Raw genomic sequence first — 19352 nt, forward strand, 5'->3', positions numbered from 1 at the left:
TGCAGGCGGTCACGGTTTTAGTGCCAGTTGATGTTCTAAAACAACCCTTTTAGCTTAAACATCACAAACGGATTTTTTTTTTTTTTTTTTTTTTGGCCACAGTATTGGAAAAATAAACATTATCAGGAATTAAGAACCATATTGGAATGGAATCAACTGTGAAACATCTTTGGATGTCACATATAATGTTATGGTTGCTGCTAATACAGTTCAGTACATTACATCTAGCGTAGGAAGCCAGCAGGGGCCCACACATGAACACACACACACACAGAAAGAGAAACTCTGCCCATCTGGGGGCAGGTGTTGCAGTTTATGGAGCGTAAGTGCAAAGTAGCCGTGTTCAATCACCGCACCAAGGCTTAGCGAGTAAGGGAACAGACACATGTGGAAGCGAGAAACGAGAGAGGCTGAAACAAATTTAAAAAAAATGTATGTGTGTGAGTGAGTGTGCGTGTGCCCCTTGTCCATCTCCCTGTGGTGGCTCTAACCTTCGGTCTCATTCTGACTTCACTAAGTTGGGCTTCCGGGCTCACAGCTGCTTTGCAGAAGCACAGCCTCATACTGCATCACACACAGCAAACTGATGATACATGCATGGTTCAACAGAAGAATAGAAGAATTAATGATGGATAGTAAGTGATTGGCTTGCTAAAAGGAGAGCTGTGTAACTGATGGGAGGGATAGAGAACTGTGGGGAATTGTTATTGCTCAGCTGTTTTAACGTGCAAGTCCAGTTTTCATGCTGAGATATATAAATTCACACAATAGATTCATTTTTTGTTTGTTTCTTTGCTTAAAAATGAAATGCTTTTTTTTTTAAATTTGATTTGATTTGATATGATATACCTTTATTAGTCCCACAAGGGGAAATTTTATAAGGCTGCCGACCTATTGCACACAATGGCGGCGCCATCTTACCCTCCGGCCATACATACATTACACAAAACATCACATGGGGAAGACAGGTCCGAGAGGTATAACAATGGAAAATGCACCACATTAATTTACTACAAGTTTGTGCTTTGACTTCAATTTGACTCATGAATGTAAAATTTAGTGTAATAGCTTCTCCTTAGTGTTTAGTGCCACAGAGTTTCAAAGTTTGTATAATGGCAACCTTCGGTCCTCCTTTGCCGCTTCTGCAGAACGTAAAGTTTCTGACTCGTGCTCTTGTTAAGTCGCTTGGATGCCTTCCGGTAGCAAAAAACGAGGCGAAGGAAAAAAGGGGCAAAACATTTATTTTCCATACAAATCGAAAGGTACAAAACAAATGCCTCTGGTGGGAGCTCCGTTTATATTCCCTTTATGTTACAACAACAAATAACATTAAAACGGCGACGGTCAGAAAACTGTTGCTCCACGTCCTGCTTCCTTACCTAACCTTTTACCCCCCCCCCCCCCCCCCCCCCGCATGCGGGCCAAAGCACACCCCCTTTACGACATCTATCAACACTTTACAACAACAACAACTGACTAACAAAGCAGGATTAATTTATGGAGCACAGCCTATTATATTATAACATAAAATGATCAAGATTATAATAGAAACTTAAAGATCATGACAAATACTTAAATATGGCATGATGTAACTGAGCAAAATATTGGCCTGGACTTGGCTCCAACAGTTTGTGACCAGACTTTGGGGGGATCATAACTTTCCTTAGCAGGAAAGCAGTATTTGATATTTGATAGCTAAAGTCAAATCCTTCTTTTTCTTTGGTAATCTTGGGATGGGATGATCCATGCTTTTATCACAGCCATACTGGATTATTGCAGTTCTTTATTCAGTGGAGTGGGTAAAGCACTACTATATCAATTACAGTTAGTCCACAATGTTGCTGCTACTATGGCTCCTGAGTGGTACAAAGAAAAATATGTTCATATTACACCAACTCTGGCATAGTTCCAGTGGATACCTCTGCAGTTAAGGACCCAGTTTTCATATCCTTTAGTTCACTTATAAATGCTAAGAATCTGTCAGAGATGTTACATATTGTTGCACCCTGTTGAATGCTTAGGTCAGCTGGTCAGCAGTTGTTAATAGTTCCAAGCATCAGACTGGCCTCTACTGCCGGTCAGTCCTTTGCAGTCACAGCTCTGTAATTCTTCCCCTCCACATCAGGTTGTCTGATGTTACTTCCAATGTGAACCTAGGTTAACACTCACTGATTACTCACAGCATTTTTTCCATTTCCCATAGGGCTGCCACAGGAAAAGCCTCCATATATTTGATTTAGCACAGATTTTTACACCGGATTCCTTTCCTGACGCCACTAGGGTCATCTGTCTCTGGGGCAACACTAGCTTGTTCGCCCCTGATTCTACAGCTAAATACTTTGTCCCTCCATGCAAACTCCTGTGGTACAAATTATATGGCAATTTTGGAATTTCTTTTGAAAATTTGTTGAAAAAGGGGGAAAATAATATTTCTTTCTTATGTACCTTACTTAATATGCACAAGGCTCAAACATTACAAGATGTATTTGCAATGATTTGTGTGTCATAAAACCCAAAGTTTTGCTCACAGAAGCCAAACCGCTGAAATAAGAAACTCTGGGAAGACTTTTTCTAGAATGTGTTTCACATGCCAGAGATACCTAAAATGACAGGGTTTGGGCTTGAGGCAAAAGGAAAGGTGGAAGCAGGCTTTGACCTAGGGGGCCGGACCATAAGGTAGCTTAAACACAGATCATTTTGTTGTAGTTATTATCTTATTATCTAATTCTATCTCTAAAAGTGGTCAGGTTTTTTTCCCTCCTGCTTTGTGAAAACTTGTCGACGTCATGCCATGTCGTAGACATACTGTCAGTTCAAGTGATCTTTTATTATCATCCTTAAAGTTGTTATAAATAGTATTGATGGATAGATGAAAGGGGCTCAAATGTGAAAATGCACTCTTGACCATTTTTAATAAAGGGTAGGGAGCAAAATGTGTGTATAGGTGGGTCAGTTAGCCCTGCTCAAGTTAGCCCTGATAGAGTTACCATCTTCTTCCAAAAACACCCTATTCAGGAATGTTGGGGTCATGGCAAGGGTGAAAAAGCCTGAAGCTTTTAATGTCACTGGTCAGCACCTTTCAACCTGGGGGTTTTAGCCATTGGGATTGACATAAATCTTTTTTTGTCCTATGGTAGCATTGATATTTATCGTTGGCCTTTGATTTTAGGCCAAAAAAATAGAGACTGAATCTAAAAGATGTTTGTGGGGTTTTTGTACCTTTTGTGTTTGAATTCATTGATTTTGACTAATTATCATTATATTGGTCCACATGGTCACATTTTCAGGAAGCCATAGAAGCCCTTGACCTTGGACTGTACAACACTGTGGTGACCACTGATTTATTCAGGTTCATGCAAGTTTTTAATACAAACTGGAATTAACTGGATCATTGTGGGGAAAATCTGCCTTTTTTGGTTAAAGTCAGTCTCAGGCTAATCAGGTACTACCGTTAATTTTGTCATTCTGGGGAATTAGGATGGAAGCTCCTTTTCATCTCGACTGCTGTGATAATTAGTTAACAGTGACGGATGCTTTTACAGTCTGTCAGGCTGAGAATCAGACTTATGCAGCGCTTTTACTGCTTCACATGCAGCTGATTAACAAATGCTCTCTAAAATACCACACAGGCAACATGGTAGAGTTAGAAGTTTGTATTTATTTAGCATTTGCTGCCAGCATCTCTGTCCAGGACAATCTTTGTTATGTTAAGAAATTGGACGTCCAGTTTAATGTGTCCATATATCAAGTATATTTGCCACATATGTGATGCAACATCCTAGGACTTTTTACAGTTTAGCTTGGTCTTATTTTTTTAATTTTGAAAGGCATTTGTTTTGATGTCTCACTGTGGGATGTGCCTCCCTACGTATTCCTCATAAGCATTTATTTCTTTCCCACAGTCCTGATTGGCTGGTTATTACAACAACTACCGTATGTTGGGCAGAATCACCCATCCTTAAGTTGCACTATTCAATAGCCGTTAGTCAAACGGCTCTATAATTCATTTGAGATAAGATTACAGTTATCTGTAAATTCATCCAGATGCCTCCTTATTTATTAGTCATTTCTAAAGTAATTAAGAATCATAGCCTTTCCACCAAAGTGACCAACAAAAAACACTCCAACATTAGTTACCCTCTTCTGTGTTGCATCAATTTGGGTTGTCCAGACAGTCATTCTTCTTTCTTCAAAATAACTTACAAAACAGCAAGTCGGTGGCTGCAGGAGTTGCAGCGCATATTTAATTCCTATTCAGACCACATGTGCTTCCATTCTCAGCTGGTGCAACTCTTCCCTCCATAGACTAAAACAATAAAACAATATCTTTTGGATAACAGCTGAAGAACAATGTTTCAATTTTCTCTGTAGGTATAATTACGCCCTTACTAAAGTTAAATGTCAGTGTGACAACTTTATATTCCAAATCACACTGTAGTGGTGCCTTTTTCTTTGTTAATGGTTAGGCTGTAATGTTGCTATAGGGATTTTTACAAATGTATCTATCTAAATGCATCTAAATATATAAATTCTCAGTATATTGACATACATTTTTTTGGCAACTTTTTACAAAACTGAGTGAAAAAGTTCATTATTATATCGATAGTAGTAAAAGTATAAAGCATCAGATTAAGCAATGCTTCAGACTACTGAACCCCTACTACCCCCCCCCCCCCCCCCCCCCCCGAATGTTCAGCACAAAGTTACGCCGATGAGGGAACACATAAATGGGGAGGTGGAGGTTATGATATTTCATAACGTCGTACTCATACTTAAAGAGAAGTGAAAAAGAATAATGAAGGACTTGTTACTGTTTTTTTGGGAGGGGGATTTGTCTGGGTATTTGACTCAGAGCTGATCAGGAACAACTAATAAAGGAAGTACATAGACTTAAAGAAAGTCCCAATCAGGAGTAATAATCAGGAGACAATACTGTCAGACCTGCTGAATCAACAAATCACATAAACAGACGAAGTGGAAGTAGTCTAAAGATTCACAAAAGGCAACACATCACGCCAGGATCTAAAGAGACTTGAGAACAAATAAGAAATAAAGTCATCAGCATCTATCAGTCTAGAAAGGGTTAAAAAGCCATTTCTAAACCAAACCATTACCCATAAATGGAGAAAACCTGGAACAGTGGTGAATCTTATGAGTGGCCTACACAATTACTGTGAAAGTGACTCCTGACTCATCCAGGAGGTCATAAAGAACCCAGAACAACATCTAAAGAACTCAAGTTATTGGCAGTGTTTATAATTCAATAATAAGACAGAGATTGGGGGAAAAAATGGCATCAATGGCTGAGATGATTTAAAAAAACAAAAAAACAAAAAACAAAACACGAACCCTAATGCTGACCAAAAAGAACACAAAGGCTCATCTCACGTTTGTCAAACCTGTATTTTATATTTACACAAGTTATATTTGTCTAACATTAAAATTTGTTCAACGATCTGAAACATGCAAGTGTGAGAAAATGTGCAAAAAAAAAAGAAGAAGAAAAGAAATCAGAACTAAATTATGTATTTACTGCAAAAGCCCACATTGTTCAGCAGTGGAAGGTGCATTGCTGTAACCTACATGCTTCACATTTACATTACGTTGCACTGCAACTTGCAGAAAGAAGAGCAAGTTTCAAGCAAAACTCTGAAATGGGCTGAGGAGAAAAGGCTGATGAGGCTTATTCATCAGCTTTGTCATGGATTTGTAGGAAGCAAAAACCAGGGGAGAAAAGAGCTGATGATGGGGCTCGTTGAGGCAGCATGTTCACCGTGTTAGCAAGGAAACACAGGAGGGTTTGGGGCTGATAATGCTTGTTGAGGCTGCATAAGTGTGTGCATGTGTGATTTTGTCCATGCACACTCTTGTTGAAGCAGCACACTTGCTGTGCTGTTCGAGGATTGAGGGCGACTCTATTGAGATAATGCTTGTTAATTCTGCCTCAAGTGAAGAGGGCCAAAGCAATGATGGAAAACAAGAGCAAATAAGAGAGACGGAACAAGATTGGCCCCGGCATTTTGATGAGCGTTTGCTTTTGAAAAGGAGGAAGAAAAGCAGATAAATGTCAGCGATGCATCCATCAGTGATGGCACAAAATGATAAGTCGCCAAAAATCAACTAAATATGTCAGAAATAAATTTTGATTTGCTTAACAGGAAATTCAAGTGGCATAAAATGTTGACTAGGAATAACTGACCCCCTTTTTTCCATTAGCTTTCTACTTTTAAAATCTCTTTGCTTTATTTGAATTTTAGGTTAATCTAGAAGAACAATACATGGATCTTCTATTGTGGCTGTTTAAAAACTGTCTTTAAATGTAGTCTACAGTATATCAAACAGTACAACCCTAAGCAAATGTATGGCAGGTATCACCAATGTCACAAATAACTCTACTTCAGGTGACTCAACAGGGTTACGAAGCCCTAAACCATCATCTGTGAATTTTCAACTGACCAAATGTTGTTTAGTGAACTCTGTAAAGAAATAAGCCCATCATAAACTCTCAAAATCCAAAGGTATTCAAATTTAAATCAAAGAAATATAAGATAAGTGTAGCCATGTGTGAATTTTCACTGTTTGGGAATCATTTCAGCAACGCAAGCCAAAAACAATACTGCCCTGCAGCCCAAGTTGTAGTAAACACTCCGACTTGAACACACTGTTTACTCACACTACTGGCATCACTGGATGCCATGTCTGTGCTCTTGCATAAGGATGTGTGTGTGGGTGCGTGTGGGGGTGTATGGGGGCGAGATGGATGCAGGTGAACAGCTTGCAAGGGCCAACAGTTCCGCAGGCCAGTCTCGCGCATCACTTGACAGCCATGCCCGATGAAGTCCTATGCACAAATGAACTTGTTAAGCAAATGAGTGAACAAGCAAGGGAGGGGTGTGGGTATGGGTGAAGGGTAGCGGCAGGAGTGTGTAGGTGCACATGGCTACAGCAGCCCCTGCTAGACTTGCCTTCCTGTCTGCGCATATCACCCCTCTTTTCCTTTTCCCTTTCTGTCATTCTATCCTCTCAGAGAGCTCTCGCTATGCGACTCTATTTCAGTCTGCCTCTTCCCATCTCTCTCCTTCACTCAGCTCATGTAATACTATTGTTTTATTAGAGAACAGCCTATTTCTGATTTGGATTGGGAGATTATCCTCACAATGTCTTGACAAGGTACTGTCATCCCATATTCACAAATAATGGACCGTAAAACAGACTGTCTCAACAGATCAGGGCTTTGCGTGAGATGGTAATGATCACGCAAAATTTTCATGGTATTTACATGCATCGGCATGTGGCTGAGATACACAAACAGGGCTGAAAATGTGGAGACAGTCGGAGAGTTGGTGTTTATTTCCGTCCTCCTTCCTGAAATAAAACTCTCTGATCACATCACCTGTACTGACTACTGTTTCATTGTCTGTTGCCTTCAACTCTGAAGGTCCTTGGTCTTCTGCTCTTGGTGGTTTTTTCCAAAGCATGCTGTGGTTTACTTTGCAAATAAATTAAGGGTTCACTCCCTGCCTGTGCTTCACTTCACCTGGTCGTAATGCTAAATCTGCAAATGTGTAATATTAATGTGCGGCACATAAATGAAAATATAAAGGTCCACTAGCATTCACTTTTAGAAACTCGTGCAGTCAGTCATAATGACAGTGCACTAACCTTTGTGCTGACCACACCCATCTTCCTTGCCCCTTCTTAGACCCAGCCCCCACCATACTTATAAAGATGTCAACACATCTAGCCCCCCCTCACCTTCCTTGTCCCCCAGGGAAGCCATTTGGGGATTCCAGCATGATAAGTTTAGTTCTATAAGTATCACAGAGGTAGAGAAGTTGGCCATTCACAAGAACGTTGGGAGCGTTTGAGGGGCTCATGCTGCTTTTCCAAGTTCCCCCACCATGAAAACGTATCTCAAGGTAAGGAGGTGAATGACATAGTCCGGATGTTTAAACGTGGAGGTCCTTTTCAGTTTTCAATGAGCTACGCATGTGAGTTGTTTAATACAAGAGTGGCTAATCAATTTGAGCTTTAGGGTAAACAGTTGAAATAATGTAAGGGTAAAATAGGTTCCCAAAAAGATTATTTTTAGTAATATCCAGGTTTTACTTTGATAGACTAAACACTGCTTTTTGTTAGAGTTTGTGCTTTTGAGTACAGATTAGATTAGATTAGATAGAACTTTATTAATCCCTCGGGTGGGTTCCTCTGGGAAATTCGATTTCCAAAAAAGCACAGCACCGACAGAAGTTACAGAGTTACAGAATATTATATATATATATATATATATACACACACACACACACACACACACACACACACACACACACACATATATATATATATATATATATATATATATATATATATATATATATATATATATATATATATATATATATATATATATAAAAAATACAGAGACAATATAAATAAAATATACGAAGGGGATAAATAGGAATAAAAAATACAAGTGAATTGCACATTTCAAGTATTGAGGTCTATTGCACTGTTGACTATTTACAAAAGTATTGCACAAAAGGTATTGCACAGTGAGGTGAAGAGGCACTACAGCTTAGTTGTTCCCCCCTCCTTTGTCCTCCTGTTTCCCCTCCCTCTCCCCTCCAGAGAGGAGTTAAACAGTTTGATGGCGTGTGGGACAAAGGAGTTTTTAAGTCTGTTAGTTCTTGTCTTTGGGAGAAGCAGCCAAGCTTCTCCCAAAGCCACTGAGTACAGATTTGTACTTGCTGGTCTTGTTTTTTTAAACAGCCACATGGTTCTACTTTGTGGTTCTATTCACGCAGTTCACTAGATATCATCTTACCAATCAACTGACCAATCACCAAGTGGCTGACTTGGTTGTTGTTGTTTTAGCAAGCAAACCATTTCACAAACGCCTTCCAGAGTAACCTGAGGATTTACGGTGTCTTTTCTTTGACACACTGAGCAACTGCACACACCGTCTTATACTTTGTAATATGTTTGAAGCAGAATTGATCTCCAAATATCATTACCTCACGTCAGAGAGAAACAGTTTTGGGTTTTTTTGTTTGTTTTTTGGGGGGTGGGGGTGTAAATGACTCGAGAAAGGTAAACTAAAAAAGAGACCTCTCTAAACCGATTCATGTGAGAATGTAAATGTCTGCTGCAGCTAAAAAAGACATTTCTAAAACAGGTCAGTGTCATGTTGGACTGTGTGAGAGTGGAATACTGTGGACAATCTGCCAACCTGATTCTTCAGAAATTGGATATACTGGGTAGAGACAGCAAGTGGAAGATGATGGCACATACTTATGGGCAGCATTACCACATATTTATGGTGTTGTACTTGGTTGTACATATGTCAGAATTGCAAAGAATTACAAAAAAATCCCACAGACATTCTTCCTTTCTCACATTATTTGTTGGAAACTTGGAAACAGTTGTGAAACTGAAAAGAAGCATGCTGATGCTTTAAATTTATCCAGGTATGTTCAGCAGAATTGTCAAGACACTTTCTAATGGGTTTTCAGTGCTGTAGAAATGCCTACCAAATAACACCTCAAATCAATCTATCGCTAACCAGCTTAATCACTGAGATCTCATGTTTAATGCATTTTGGGAAGAGTAACATGCATTTAGAGCTTCCTACTGATCGGCCAAGCACTTGCTTTGTAGATCATGAAAGGAGGTTTCCTTTTTATTTTTCTATATAGCATTTCTGGACAGGCTGTAGTAGGTTAGGCTTTAACTATGCCATTGCTCATACTCTTTGACTAGCTGTTGTGATATTTTGATACACTCCTCTTAATCTATACTGTGCTTAATTTCATTCACTTGTGAACGTGTCACTCCTAAATATGTGCACCTGGAAGCAAAGCTGAATGTTAATACATCAGCACTTTTTAAAAGTGAAATAGAGATGCCTGACCTTATGAAAGACACTCAGCAACGTAACCTGTAGGTGACCCTAGCTTCTGGGCAGCCATCTATCCACCGTTCATCTGACAGTGCTTGGTTTTCTCTCATCCTCCTCTCTCCTTCTCCCAACACCCCATCCATTGGTTTCAATTAATCAGCCATGGAGCGGAATTTATTCAGTCCCTGCCCAGTGGGATTCTTTGGTATGTGGCCCCAATGGTAGCAGGTTGAGAAGCCACGGTCTGCAGTGTCTTTAGGCCTATTACTCTCACCTCACAGCCCACTCATAAAGAGAGCTTTGAGCAGACTGTTTTTGCGGGGGGATCCGGTAGGCTTTTTGTACCATAATAACCAATTGGATTGAGTCACTGCAGACAGACATGTTTACTAAGCTTCTGCATAGGTGGAGTGAGAGAGATTACATGTGCCACAATCAAACAACAGGGCCCTGATTACTGGCTGAAGGACAGTCTGGGAAAATGATAATGTTTCTTCCCTAATCACCTAGAACTGGTGTTGACATTTTATTTCACTAGTAGTATCAGGACTGTATATGTAAAATGGTGAGCAACATGTTGGGTTGCAAAGTGGATTGCAGTGGGGCAGGAACTATATACATACTGAAGTATCTTAAGCAGCATGTTTGTTGTAAGACTAAAATAGGATGCACAGATGGAATCGGCTGAGGCCCCAGGTGGTGTTGGCCAGCATTTACATATAAGCTGTTGATCTGCTGGGATTGAGCATGATCTTCTTGAACTAACATAGGTATGCAAAAAATTTGTACAATTATTTAAATGTAAAAGAAGATTGAATGAAAAGCACAATGAACTGATGGGAAGGAACAGAATATACTGTTAAATCCTTCTTGAAGAGTTATTCTTTTAACATTTAATAGCCTTTGATTTCTCATAGAATTTATATGGTCATGAATATACTGAATACTTTCTCTAGTTTTCCTCTTTGAATGACATTTGACCTTTGCTTTTAATTTCAAGAGACTGAGTGAGTTATTCTGGTGCTAGAGAAGTACCGACATCAAAAAGCCATTCTGGTGCTAGAGGTCCTCTTTAACTGAAAGCTCTACATAGTGCCCAAAATACAAGACTAGTGATTTAGAGATCTGGTGTTACATTTGGAGCTGCTTGTGAGATTGCACACAAAATACACCTGACTACCGATTTGACAAATAGTGTGTGAGACAGTTATGTGGTCTAATTTTCACTTTTATCTCCAGAAACAAGAAAATGTGTTTTCATTGCATTTTGAGGTATAATAAAAGTTTCTCTCCCTGATTGAGTAAAAATCATCGACTAAGCAAACCCTCTTCAGGTAAAGCAAATAGCTAAAGCATTTGTAGATGTTCCAGAAGGATCGTTTCTTCGACCTCTTTTATTTACTCTGTAGACAAACAATATTATCTCTGCCACCCAAAACTGTAATGTACATTTTTATGTAGATTACACTATTTTATATGCCACTGGCTCCTTCCTTGATCAGCACATGTACAGTCTGCTTATGATACAGTTTATTTCAGAAATCTTTTCATCAGACAAAAGCTGTTTTAAACTCTGATGAAACTAAGTGCACGATATTCACCAGGTCACCTGAAAGTATCCAGCCTACAGTCTGTATTCAAACCCTCCACGGTTATAAAATTGAAAATGATTACACTTGATTAAGGCGATTTTGTTTACATGAATGTTCATCCACCTTGAAGCCTCGTTATTCTTTGTATCTGTCTGTTATGATTTATCACAGCCATTCTTTTCTTACTCACCATTTCATCATATAATGATGCAACATGGCTGTACTGCAGACTGGCTGCTTACCTCCTTGATTGAATTTAAACACAGAACTCACAATGACAGGTCAAAGGACACTTTAACATTAGCTGTGCCTCTTATTTACACTAAACCTGCAAAAACTACATACAATTTATGTTTATAATAACAGCTATTTTATTTCTCTTTGCACTGCTGGTCGAATCCAGATTGGTGAGTCAGTGACTGTAACGCTAATGATAAATTTAATCTATACAGTTTTAACTGGATTAGGAGAAAACCTTGACATTTTTTTTTAATCAACCCACATATGCACACTGATTTAGACAGACCTATTCCCAGTCTCCATTTCCTTCATCTGTCACATTTATTTTTCTCCCTTATCCAGTTCCACTTCAAGTTCATAAACCCAAATGAGGTATTAAGAACTAACTGACCCAATTTGAATTAAAATAGTTGAAGTTTCACGAAACAAGGTCTGTTTTAATAATAACACCTGGATATCACAAAGTAGCATCTACGTACATAATACAGCAGCATGAGTGTGCACATGCTAATTATATATTGGATCCTGTGTGGGTTTTCTCTCACATATATGACAGTATGTAATGAAATGGTGACCAAAAATGGTCACAAACAAATAAAGTAAGTAAAATAATCACAGCTACTATCTGGTACGTTTGATTAAGGCAAAGCCCACATGTAAAAAGGCCATCTTTCACTGGCTGCTGTAATAAAGCTCAATCTTTACCACTGCTTCAGATCTGTTTGAGATTTGAACGGACAAAAGCAGTCAGACTGATGTTCTGGCAATTTGTTTCAATGAGTGCTTCATTAAAAAGGCTAATAACGGCACCTAGGATAGGTCTTCATTTGAAATATGCCTTCTAGAGGTGGGAATCACCATATATCCCACGATACGATATTATCACGATACTTAACGCACGATACGATATTATTGCAAAATTTAAAAATATTTTGCGATATTCAGATTCTGTACATAAAGGTAAACTTTATCAATATTCATTTTATCTAATATCAAAGTCTCACACTCAGTCTTTCTCTCATTTCAGTCAGTTTTATTGTTGACAAACTGAACAGTTTGTATTACAGTCTAGTCCAACTTAACTGAATGCAACCATCTGGTACAATTATAGCTATTCTGAACTATGCAATTTATGATAACTATGCAGCCCATTCAGCAACTGAAGAATTTGAAAGTAAATTAAAACAAAATATAATTTTACATTAAATAAAAGTTTTAAACTTAATTAAAATAAAACATGTCTTAAATTAAAAGAAGTAAACTGTCATGTTTATTGCTGCCAAAAAACAAGTTAAACACATTTGGACAGTGAAGGAATGTCAGGATTCTTGCTCACAAAAAGGAGCTGATCAACATGCTCTGAAGTCAGAGTTCCAGTCCACAAAAACTTTTTTTGTAACAAAATATCAATTTCTGCTGTCCCTGTATCGATACATTATTAGCAAACAAAATATCACGATACTACACAGTATCGATTTTTTTCCCCCACCCCTAATGCCTTCATGCGTAACCACAACGAATGTGTGCTTTCTGTAGGGCTCTAACACTGTAACATAAAGTTCCCCTCCCATGTAGTGTTTTCAAGCGCTGGAGGATGATTTGCAGAGCACAACTACAACCACGAATAGTAACATCTGGATTTATAAGAGGAAAACAGAGATTCCGGTCACAACATCTACAATCACACATAAGTAACCCGAGCGTCTAGGAGCGTTTAAAAGACATTTTATGTTACAAATGAATCTCGATTTGTGGCTGTTTTTTATTCAGGTCACACCCAAAACTACAAGTGTTATTAGGCAACAGGACAAACATTGTAAACTCATCCCCACGTGCAAAAAGGCAGATTAATCAGTGCCTGTGTGAAATTAACAGCTGTTGTTACTCACCTACATTACGGCATCTGTAAAGAGCTTTGCATTTACTGTGGAAACCTTTGGTACAGTCGCCCCACAGTGCTGTTACATGTCATACACATATGAATTATTAGCAGGATGATTCCAGTTTATGGCATACAAAAATTATTATCAAATCCTATTTAGTTGAATTGTTTTTCTTACTAAACCACTTCTGTCCTTGAATATACATATCACACAACTGATGGTGTCTCTAAAATGAACATGGATGTAACTATTTGCTTAAAGAAGCCATTTAAACTTTCACTGGATGGAACTTGCAGATGTGCATGGAGAACCAGCTTCCCATGTGAGACCGCTGAACTGTCGGTAAAATGCCATCGCTCTACAGGAGACGTCTCAAAAATACATTTCTTTCAGATAGGAAATGACACGCACAGTAAGCAGTTGCACGATATTAACAAATCACATTCTGTTAGGAGAGATTATCAAGTCTTTGCAGAGCCCAGCACTGTGCTCCCCGTGACTATTGAAGTGTGTGAGAGAGATGGAAGTAGTACAGGGAATTTTCAAAATAAGAGAAGCGCCAGTACACTGTGCTCTAAGAACATAGTGTCCTAACCACATTTGTGGTTGTAGAAGCCAAAGTAAATTTTGTGTGCGTGTGCGCGTGCATGTGCGTTTCCATAAGTTGAAAGGAATTTTGTTGTTCTTGCCACACTCCAGTGGACAGTATCTCTTACAAACATGGCTGCAGCTGTCAGGAGATGTCGGTTTGAAGGTTTGTGCTGCTGTCTGTCAAATTGACCCAGTGTGTGCATTTAAACGCATGTGTGTGTGTGATATTGTGTATAGTCCACAAAGCTGAAGTGCTCTCTGTGGGCTGTGAGAGGAGGGAGGATGAGCAACAGCAACTTCAAGAGGAAACACATGAGGGGAGAGGTGCAGCGGCGGGATAAAACTGAATTACTTTTGCAGCGAGAACACAAACCAATAAGGTCTATTACATTTATTTAATATTTATGACGGGTTTCCAAAACGAGCAGGCGGTGATACTTGACACTGATGTTGAATGTGATACATCCTAACATGCTTTTCATTTATTTACACGTCTATGTTTTTTTTGTTCTGTTTTTTTGATAAAGCATTACCTGCAGCAGACATGTGACATGCTGTGAAAAACATCTTAGTGAGTTTTTGAAGGGCTATACATCCGTCCTACTGGAGAGCAGTTATTCTCTTCACAGAACACCTGCAAGCCTTTAGAGTTACGCATGTTTGTGTAAATCGCACTGATTCCACCTTATGTCACTTTCCATTCTAAGCCTGCACAATGCAGATCAGCAGTTCTCGTTTCATTTACATTTCAGGCACTGAGCTGACAGTCTTTTCAAGTTAAGCTTCTGGGAGAGAAGAGTTAGATGGTCTTATTTTGTCAGCTGCAGTTTGACAAAATGTTGGAGTCCCACTGGTGAGATTACTTTTGCAGAATAGGTAACTAATGGTAATATTGCGAGTATCGATGTATTGTTACTGCTAAGTGCCCATATGCAGCAGGCTCTGAATGTAATTAAACACTGGCTAATCAGAAATGAATCAGACACAAGCTGAATCAATACTGGATTTCAGCTTGTGAAAGCAAAAGTACAAACCTGCCCCAGCTCCATCTATCCTGTTTATTTGGTGCTGGTGCAGAGCATTCAGCTAATCACACTTCCTGTCACCTTGTTTAGTAAACCATTTAGTAAAATGATAGTGATGCAACTTGTGTTGTGCAGCCACAAATGATGTCATTTGATATTTTACTGAATGTGTCTAACAGGTTCAGTGTGTCAATGGTTCAAAGTCATTTTTAAATATATTTTTGTGTTTTAGTTTCTGTTTGGTTGCCATCTTTATTTGGTAGTTTTTATATTTAAGGGTAGATTACTTTTTTTAAAAAATGTAAATAATGTTTTTGTATGTCTATGTTTCATTAAACTATTGCTATAAAACTCCATTAAGATATTTTGAACTCCACGAGTCAGTTTCCTCAATGAGGCTGAATAATAATTTGTTATTCTTGTAGTCTCTGTTTTTTAACAACAAAGGCTGTAAAAATGAAGCTATTATGGAAATGTCTTAGACACCTCTGGTTTAAACATAACATGAGGTTGTACAGAAGTCTATGGGACTCTGCAGTTCCCTCAATAGTTTAATGTCTTAATAAATACAACACAATGCTGATGTTGTAAATTTTGGTTCCACATTAGAGTCAAATAGGAGGATAAATCAGCTATGCTTTTCTTTGTAGCTGACAAGTAACTAGCCTATGAGCGTTCACCGTCCCTTGGTTTCTTAGTCAGATCTACTTCCTGTCTTCTTTGTTTGACATAATGATAGTAATGGGCCTCAGTCACACAGGCTTAAAGCCCAGCTGGTGACCAACTGACCACTAGTTGCAATAGAAAATGTGTATTCCCCAACCAGTTGTGAATGCTTGCTGTTGGTTGCTGTGAAATCGATTGTGAAAGCCATGTTCAGGGAGGCCTACATCAGGTCAGTGAGCGCCTGACAAACAACCAGTCACTAAGAAAAAAGCATATTTCCAGACCGGTTGACAAGTGGTTGCTGGAGATTACTTGAAGTCTCTAGTGTGAAATTAGTTACACAGAAGGTGCTGCACCAAAAACGTCCCTGTGACTGGTTTGACTACAAACTGTGGTTTGTATGGGAAATGATAACTTGTCTGCAGATGCTCGCAAGCTTCCAAGTGAAAATTCAAAATGTACATTGGAAAACAGAAATGGAAATTATATACTTTCAAAGTAAAAGTTGCCAACTATCTTTTCTTTGAAGGCAATTTCTGGTTTGCATCACGCTTTTTGAAGTTTAGCAAGGGCTCGGAGGGTAAATGGCAAATGTTTGCAGACAAGTCGGCGTCTTCAACATACAGCGCGGGCGACGACAGTAATCTGCTTTCAACCAAAGTAAAGTCACAAGGAGGTTTCTGGTACAGCACGCTCTTTGTGACCCTGGTCAGGAAATGCACTCATTATATGAAGCATAATGTGACACGATTTAAGAACTGATTTAAGCTGAACAAAATTTAGTGGTTCTCATTTTAAGTCTTTATGAGCAGTTTGGAGTACCGAAGCAGCAACTGAGATGATACAGTCATGAGTCTCAGTGAAGTCACTGTCACTCGAAAGAGACCCTGGAAAGAGAGAGAATTTTAAAGCGAAACAGAAGGAGAGCCACGGGGAGAGGGCACGCGTGGGTCTTACATAAAGCCCAGATGGTTCTAGGGAAGCGCATGATGGGGACATGGAAGGGTGGAGGGAAATAGAGAGCGGAATCTGTGCATCTGACTGAGTGACCGAAGGCTACAACACCTGGATGGAAAGATACAGATATTGGGGTCAGTCAAGGAAGCAAGGGGGGTCATGAAAAACACAAAGTGTTGCTTTTGCGCAGTGCAAACAGATGTGTGTGTATATAAAGTAGTTAAACCTTTTGTTTTTTACTACAGATGAGCCTAAAGTCAGCTTCAGTAAGCCCAACAATGATCTCCAAACACTATACATTTGCCTTATACGTTTTCTGATAAAGCACTTTTAAAGTGACGTATCTCAGTCTGCTCGTCCACATCTTCAAACAAATGTTATGTTTTCCACATAGTGTTAATCCAACAATTGCTGCTGCTGGGCATCCATTTCTGGACAAATCCAGCAAGCCACAGGACCCAACAAAGCAGATGAAGGAGGCTTTACTGCATCTAAATGAGCAAACGAGTCTGGAAAATGTATGCTATTAAAGCCCAACCTCTAAACATCTACATGTTAAGTGCTCTCAAATGGTTAATTTAGCTTTTGAGAGTTTAAGATGGTGACATCTGACATTTAGTGTTACTTTTGGGAGGGTTTTATATTCAAAATGATAAAGGTACACTATATAAAAGTTCAAGTTGCCCAGTTAAAACTATAAATGCTCCCACAACTTTTATATGAATTGGTGGACTTGGATGGATGGAGACTGCTGCATGAAAAATAGTTTCTCATGATGCAAAAGAAAGATGGTGCCTCATAATTATCCTGCTGTCTGATCGATGAGGACTATTCCCTGTGATTAAATAGTTGCCTGCTTTTTCTTCAGAGTGATTTTAGGTGTGACCTTTAATCTTGTCTTGATGATACTGTTGTGTTACTAAGCAACCAGTCAGGTCTGGTTGCATGTTTCAGATAGCTGCAAATACTCTGAAATTTAATCCCAAGCATGTTGTTTTTATGCGCCCAGTCTCTCCTGTTTACAGCAAGTTAGCCAAGCTAAGCTACTGCTGGCTGTCCGTTTGCATATGGCATACGTTAGAGCAGTATCAGGTTTCTCATCTGACTGTGACCAAATAAGTGTGTTTCCCAGAAAAGGTCTGACCTAATTGGATACCAATTCATTCCAATGTATTTTATTGCTACAAGAATAATCAGGTTTTTCACAGTACATAATGATTTTTGCATTTTAAATGTATGAACTTTGCACTGACACAGTGTCTGTTTTTCAAAAGATTCATGTCCACTGCTTGTTTTCAACTTCAAATTCACTGTGAGAGAGGTGCGTGTGCGCGCACGCGCGTGTGCGTGTGCGTGCGTGCGTGTGCGCGCGCGCGCGTGTGTGTGTGCGTGTGTGTGTGTGCGCGCGTGCGTGCCTGTCTTAAAACATCAGGTTGAACTTTTGAAGAGCTGACACCTAAGATTTAGGGGTCAGTACTATTCCTAGTGTTTTGTCTCTTGCTCATGTTTGTCTGGTCTCGGACACACAGCGTGTGTCAACCTGTGTTCGTGTGCATGTGCCTGTGTGTATCTTCTAAAGGCCCACACCTGGTTTCTAATAGGGAAAGACGTACAAGAGGCACAGCAAGAACACGCAGCTGTCTCGCATGTTTCTTTTCCTTCCAAAGTCAACTCCAGACGGAGATGTCATAATGTGCGACACGCTGCGCTGGCAGGCCCACCGCTGATGGTTTCCACTTGCACGCCGCTGTGGCCGTGGTTTTCACTGCGAACAGCTCCTTGTCCACGACACTTGTGTTTGCTGATCTTCCTGTGTGTCCCACCTGCAGCCTTTAGCCTAGCACGACGAAAGGTCAAGGATGCTAGGGGAAAAAAAAGATCTTTGTTTTGCTCTTCTAACATGCAAGCACAGCTAGACTCAAAGACAAACTACAGGGCTTTGGGGAAAATAGCACAGCTGTTTGTTTGTTTTGTGCGGTTGTTGCTGTTTTGTTTCTGACTTTAAAAAAATTCTATTTGTAATTTTCTGTTTATGAACAAGATGTCTCGCCATATTCTGGAAGCATGAAGTGTGAGGCTCGTGGTTCTTTGTCTGTGCACAGTTTTCTCTCCAGAACATCGTGTCCTGAAATATTTTTGTAATGTTAAAACCAAACATGCAAATCTAAGAAATAAAAATATATATTTTTAAACTTTTATGGCATTGCAGAAGAATTACCAGTTTGCTGCTGCACTGAGGGGGTGTGTTTTTATGACCAGTATTCCTCATTTTCGTCAGATTCAAAGCCAATCGCATTGAAAATACCAGGGTATTCATGCAACGAGTCTCAGAGAGCAGCCTCTGCCGCACATAGATAACACAGGGAGCCCAGATGAATGAATGGTGTCATTCATACAGCAGACTGCAAGAGCTTATAAGACATATATTTATATTGGCCAGAACCAGACTGCTGTATAAAAGCATCTTAAAACAAGGAAAATTCATAAAAAACTGGCAAAG

At 39.4% G+C, this 19352-nt stretch overlaps 1 protein-coding gene across 5 annotated transcripts in view; it reads left to right on the forward strand.

Annotated features, from left to right (window-relative positions):
* The window catches only part of slc6a9 (solute carrier family 6 member 9), an 84487-nt gene that overhangs the window by 39557 nt on the left and 25578 nt on the right, over positions 1 to 19352 (forward strand). The window contains exon 1 of one of the 5 annotated variants that reach the window (XM_080861735.1): positions 7774 to 7919. The exons of the other annotated variants lie outside the window; for them this stretch is intronic. Within the exon in view, the coding sequence (XP_080717861.1) occupies positions 7902 to 7919 (18 nt within the window). The 5' untranslated portion in view covers positions 7774 to 7901. Of the gene's footprint in view, positions 1 to 7773; positions 7920 to 19352 lie in introns of those variants that run through there. 5 annotated transcript variants of the gene reach the window in all.

Source organism: Rhamphochromis sp. 'chilingali' (genome assembly GCF_963969265.1).
Source record: "Rhamphochromis sp. 'chilingali' genome assembly, chromosome: 16".
Taxonomy (NCBI): Eukaryota; Metazoa; Chordata; class Actinopteri; order Cichliformes; family Cichlidae; genus Rhamphochromis; species Rhamphochromis sp. 'chilingali'.